This window comes from Saccopteryx leptura, chromosome 1 (assembly GCF_036850995.1).
Source record: "Saccopteryx leptura isolate mSacLep1 chromosome 1, mSacLep1_pri_phased_curated, whole genome shotgun sequence".
Lineage (NCBI taxonomy): Eukaryota > Metazoa > Chordata > Mammalia > Chiroptera > Emballonuridae > Saccopteryx > Saccopteryx leptura.
This window is the reverse complement of record NC_089503.1, coordinates 245,522,721-245,528,720: the sequence shown is the minus strand read 5'-3', so window position 1 is coordinate 245,528,720 and position 6,000 is coordinate 245,522,721. Positions and strand designations below refer to the sequence as shown.

Sequence of the window (6,000 nt, the reverse complement as noted above, 5' to 3'; positions counted from 1 at the left end):
TCTGCGTCTGCCGAGACCAGAGCCACTCTAGCACCTGGGGCAGAGGCCAAGGAGCCATCCCCAGCGCCCCGGCCATCTTTGCTCCAATGGAGCCTTGGCTGCGGGAGGGGAAGAGAGAGACAGAGAGGAAGGAGGGGGTGGGGGTGGAGAAGCAAATGGGCGCTTCTCCTATGTGCCCTGGCTGGGAATCGAACCCGGGTCCCCCGCACGCCAGGCCGACGCTCTACCGCTGAGCCAACCGGCCAGGGCCATGAGCTTGGGTTTTTAATTGTTTCTTTAGATTCTAGGTATAAGTGAGATCACAGCATTTTTCTATTGTATACAGTTTATTGTTTTAAATGTTCATACATATTAAATTAACATAATACACTGAATAATGAGAGGGGTAGGGGCGCTGACTGCCATGCAGTGAAATCACAGCATTTTTTAAGGGTTCTTAATCATTTTAATTTTAAAAAGACTTCAAAGAGATAGGTAGGTGATACGAGTGGTGAAATTGAGGCACTGTAAAGAAACCCAGTGTTTAAAAAAAAAAAAAAGAAAGAAACCCAGTGTTACACCGTGGCGGAGGTGGGATTTTGAAGCCCAACCGGTTTGGCTCTGGACCCATCGCCTCCCGCTAGCTGTTGAACAAACAGCTGATAAACAGCGGGAAACTGAGCAGAAGTTCCCCCTCCTACCCCTTGCCGCAACTACAGCTCCCAGCATGCCTCACAAAGCGTTCAGGTGGACTGCAAATCCCAGATTGCCTCGCGCCGGCGGCAGCGGGCGGCGGGCGGCGGGCGCCATCTTGGTTGGCGGCGCGGATTGAATGAGCCCGCCGATCCGCGGCCGCCGTCGGGAGCCGCGCGAGTCCTGAGCTGTCGCCACTTGCCACTACCACCACTACCACCGCCACTACTATCACCATGGCCACGCCACTGGCCGGCCGCGCGGGCGGTCCCGCCACGCCACTGTCGCCTACGCGTCTATCGAGGCTGCAGGAGAAGGAGGAGCTGCGCGAGCTCAATGACCGCCTGGCGCACTACATCGACCGCGTCCGCGCGCTAGAGCTGGAGAACGACCGACTTATGCTTAAGATCTCCGAGCGGGAGGAGGTGACCACGCGCGAGGTGGGCACGGGCCCGGGTCTCCATTGGGGGTGTCCACTGATGGGTCCCCAGAAGGTTTGGGGGGCCCTGAGAGAGGTTTATGCGCCAGGGCAGGCCCCGCCCACCGGGAGATCTCTAGGGGGTTTCGGGTATCCCTTAGCGGTGCAGTCTTAGGCAGACCCATCCTCTGAGGGCTCCCCTGGAGGTCCCACTGTGCGACAGGTGGAGATAGCGTAGGCCCCGCCCACCGAGGTGTTCGAGGAAATTTGGGGTCCCTTGAGTGAGGGAGTGTGAGCTAGGCGAGAGCCCTGCCCCTAAGGGGGTTGTGGAGCGTCTCCTCGGATGCGTTTGGCTATCGTGACGTCCTGGAAGAATATTTGGGAGTTCTTTGGTCACTGAGGAGCCCTGAAAAGTGGCGGAGAGTTTCACGCGGGGGCGTTCCTGGGCGACTCACGTGGTCAGTTCTCCGTCGAACTTTGCAGGGGTCCCGTGATGAGTCCTGGGGAATTTGGGGGCTGGGTGGGGATTGGGCAGTAGGCGCCATCTCCTACCCGGGCCTGGGGTGGGATCCTAGGGGAACGGTCTGGTGCCTCGAGTGTCAGGCAGGAAATTAAGGAGACTTTCAGTTGGCCCCGCACTCCGTTGACTTTTTTTTTTATTAAACTTTTTTTTTTAATTCCAGGGGTTTTATTTATTTATTTATTCATTTTAGAGAGGAGAGGGAGAGACAGAGAGAGAGAAGGGGGGAGGAGCTGGAAGCATCAACTCCCATATATGCCTTGACCAGGCAAGCCCGGTGTTTCGAACCGGCGACCTCAGCATTTCCAGGTCGACGCTTTATCCACTGCGCCACCACAGGTCAGGCTCCGTTGACTTTTGAGTGGGAGCCTGGTAAGCCCTGTCCCACGAGGGGATGTGAGGAGAAGTCGTGAGGTATTGGGGAACCATTGGGAAGTTATGGGATCCAGGTTGGATCTGGGGCTCGGTAAGCCTCGTCTCCTAAGGGGATGTGGGGGCCCGGTGCCTGCGGGGGGGGGGTGTCTCCGTGAGATCTCATCCAGGCTGAGGACTGTGGCTGCCCACTCTTTTCTCCCTCCTACCGGCCCTGCCCAACCCAAGGGTGGGTCCTCCAAATCAGGGGGTGTGTCTACCACGTGCTTATCCCTGTGGGCCTGGTGCAAGAGCCACATCAGCTGAATCGTGCCTTCGCCATCGCCATCGTCAGAATGGGCCAAATGATGGACTTATCGGAGAACAGCTGGGGCCGGGGTCAATTCTGGGAGCCACTTGCCCTCTGTGTGACCTTGGGTCTCACCGCCTTTTCTGTAAAGTGGAAATAATCTCATCTTTTGGGCTTGTTAGTGAGGCTGTGATGAGTTAATATTTGTTTTATAAAATAAAATCAATAGAATACAGGACAAGTGGCCAGAGGAAACACTTTTTGGGTCCTGGGACCTGCTCAGAAGGTGGAGGTTGGGTGTTGAGGGGGGAAGATCATGTTTTCTAAATTGCTTGGGATTGGATTCATACCTGGAGTCCAAACTCTACTTTTTTTTTTTTTTTTTTTCTGAAGCTGGGAACGGGGTGAGACAGACAGACTCCCGCATGCGCGGAACCGGGATTCACCCGGCACGCCCACCAGGGGGCGACGCTCTGCCCCTCCAGGGCGTAGCTCCGCTGCGACCAGAGCCACTCTAGCGCCTGGGGCAGAGGCCAAGGAGGGCTCCCCTGGAGGTCCCACTGTGTGACAGGTGGAGATAGCGTAGGCCCCGCCCACCGAGGTGTTCGAGGAAATTTGGGGTCCCTTGAATGAGGGAGTGTGAGCTAGGCGAGAGCCCCGCCCCTAAGGGGGTTGTGGAGCGTCTCCCCGGATGCGTTTGACTAATCGAACTTTGCAGGGGTCCCGTGGTGAATCCTGGGGAATTTGGGGGCTGGGTGGGGATTGGGCAGTAGGCGCCATCTCCTACCCGAGCCTGGGGTGGGATCCTAGGGGAAAGGTCTGGTGCCTCGAGTGTCAGGCAAGAAATTAAGGAGCGCCTGGGCCATCTTTGCTCCAATGGAGCCCAGGCAGCGGGAGGGGAAGAGAGAGACAGAGAGGAAGGAGGGGGGGGGATGGAGAAGCAAACGGGCGCCTCTCCTATGTGCCCTGGCCGGAAATCGAACCCGGGTCCCCCCGCATGCCAGGCCGACGCTCTACCGCTGAGCCAACCGGCCAGGGCCCAAACTCTACTTTTAATCTGTGTGACCTTGGGCAGATCAATCAGCCTGTTGGAGCCTCAATTTTATTATCTGTTCAGTGGGTTTAGAATTGTCTACCCAGATAGTGGCTACCTGCCTTAGCAGTGCAAAAGTTAGGTTACCAGCTGTTTTCTTCTGCTGGGCTGTTCAGTGCCCCATGTTTGAGCTGGTTTCTTCTCTCCGTCCCTCCTCCCCCAAGTTGTCACATCTGCTAAATTGGGTGAGACTTTTACTGACTTTTGGGGGGTGCTGAACCTAGTGGGCCCATTGAAGGGCGTGGCATTGACCCCTCTCTATTTGGGTGTGGCTGTTGCTAAGCTGCTAAGCCTTGCTGGAATGCAAACTAACACCTGGGAGCAGGGGTTTCTGTGAAGGTTAAGCCTGGCCTATGAAGGGAGTGATGACAAGTGTGTTCACAGTGAGAGCTAGGGAGTTTCAACCACCTTGTTCTCCTGGTGCTGCTTAGGGGTGAGGTGATAAATACTGGTCAGTGGAGATTGATAAACCTACTGGAGAGGGGACCTGGAACAGTGGGTGCGGGGTGGTCAGTGGGCTCTGAGGAGGAAGTGACCTGCAGATGGCCTTGGGGTATGGTGGGGAATCCAGGCCTCAGGTTGTAAGGGGACAGGATGAGGCAGTCGGCAGCCTTAGCTCAGGCTAGTGGGAAGTGGGCGGTGAATGAGGGCTGCGAAGGTGGCTGTACTAGGAGAGACGTGGATGTGTTTTGCTGAGGAGTGTGCAGATTACCTGTACAGCATAATCTCACTGGGGTGATCCCGCTCTCCAGGGGACACGTCAATGTCTTGGGACATGTCTGGTTGTTAAGACTTGGGGTGGTCCTGGCATCGAGTTGGTAGGGCCAGGGATGCTGCTCCACACTTCACAGTACCCATGATGGTCCCAAATGCCAGTAGTGTCAAGGCTGAGAAGCCACATAAGAAGTCCTTGAAGATGCCATTTAAAATGTTAGTATACCACACACTTGTACTAAAACCCACACAATTCAGGTGCCCAAGGTAAAACTTAAGCTTCACCACCCCCCCTCCCCACTGGTGCCCGTCTTGCCCCTTTGTCCAGTCTATACACACTCTTCCTTCATACTTGCTGATACACAAACTTGTCCACATGTGCATTCCAAGTCTTACCCATTGAACATCAGTTGGTTCTTCTTGGCCAGGCAGGCAATACTGGGTGAATAGCCACTGCAGATATCACTAGGAGGGGTTCTGGAAGGTGGGGGCTCAGGCCGGCCAGATTTCTGTTTGGGAAAGATCATGGGTGCTGGGAGTGGGTTGTTGTGGGCCAAGGAGGGGTGGCTCTTCAGGGATCCTCCCAGGCCTGGTGTTAAGTTCCTCTCGGCTTCAGTTTCTTTTCCCTTACCTGCCTAGGTGTCCTGTTGCTACTGGGAGAGTGGTAGTACTCTCCAAGTGGACCCAGGGAGTAGGAGCTGTATCCACGCACAAGAACCCATGTTTGGATTTTAACTGTAGAACTGTGATTTTGTCCCTCCAGGGACACAGGCAACAGGAAGAGGCCACCTCAGGTTATCTGTACGTACACACACACAACCACCCCACCACACTACAGCTAACATGTGCTCACACATTTGTTGAGATTCCTCACATTTGGCACTTGTGTAAGTCATAAAAGGAAAATGGCCCACGTTGTTCCTCTCCTTTTGTGGCACTCCAGTTTTCTGCACTAACCACAGTGCTGGTCACAGGTGCAGGGAAGCAAGGGCCTGCTGGGAGAGCACCTGTTAGTGCTCTGAAAGAGTGTTTGGGAAGTTGGCTGTCTGTCTGTCTCTAGACAAGAATTTTCTAAATTGTCCCAGTTCCATAGATCAGGGTCAGCAGATGTTTTCTGAAAACGCATTTCAGCCCTTGGCCAGACCATCTCAGTCACGACTACTGAACTGAGCTGATACAGGGAAAACTGCCACAGGGAGATGGAGGCATGGGCCAGGCTCAGCCCTGGTAAAGCTTTATACATGTAATTGCCTGCCACAAAGTATCTTTTTCTTTTTTTCCCCCCAGCCATTTAAAAATGTAAAAACAGTCTTACACTTTTACTTGCAGGCTGGACAAAAACAGTCCGAGGGCTGGGGTTTTAGCCGATGGGTCTGAGTTTGCAGACCTAGCTAGAGATGCCTTAAGACACACATAGCTGCCTGACCAGGTGGTGGTGCAGTGGATAAAGCGTCGGACTGGGATGTGGAGGACCCAGGTTCGAGACCCTGAGGTCGCCAGCTTGAACGCGGGCTCATCTGGTTTGAGCAAGGCTCACCAGCTTGAGCCCAAGGTCACTGGCTTGATTGAGGAAGGGGTTACTTGGTCTGCTGTAGCCCCACGGTCAAGGCACATATGAGAAAGCAATCAATGAACAACTAAGGAGCTGCAATGAAGAATTGATATTTCTCATCTCTCTCCTTTCCTGTCTGTCTGTCCCTCTCTCTGACTCTCTCTGTCTCTGTCACACACAAAAAAAGAAAAGAAGACACGCGTAGCCCAGAAACACCATGAGAATAGAGTGCTTCATTTTACTTATTTATTTACTTTTAGCAAGAGAGACAGAGAAGGAGAGAGATGAAAAGCATCAGCTTGTAGTTGCGGCACTTTAGCTGTTCATTGATTGCTTTCTCTCTTTTTTTAGATTTTATTTATTCGTTTTT

At 53.8% G+C, this 6,000-nt stretch overlaps 1 protein-coding gene across 1 annotated transcript in view; it reads left to right on the top strand.

Moving 5' to 3' along the window:
* Positions 1-778: 778 nt before the first annotated feature.
* The window catches only part of LMNB2 (lamin B2), a 29,337-nt gene continuing 24,115 nt past the window's right edge, over positions 779-6,000 (top strand). Inside the window, exon 1 of the mRNA XM_066343076.1 lies at positions 779-1,112. Coding sequence (XP_066199173.1) covers positions 909-1,112 — 204 coding nt within the window. The 5' untranslated portion in view covers positions 779-908. The remainder of the gene's footprint in view (positions 1,113-6,000) is intronic.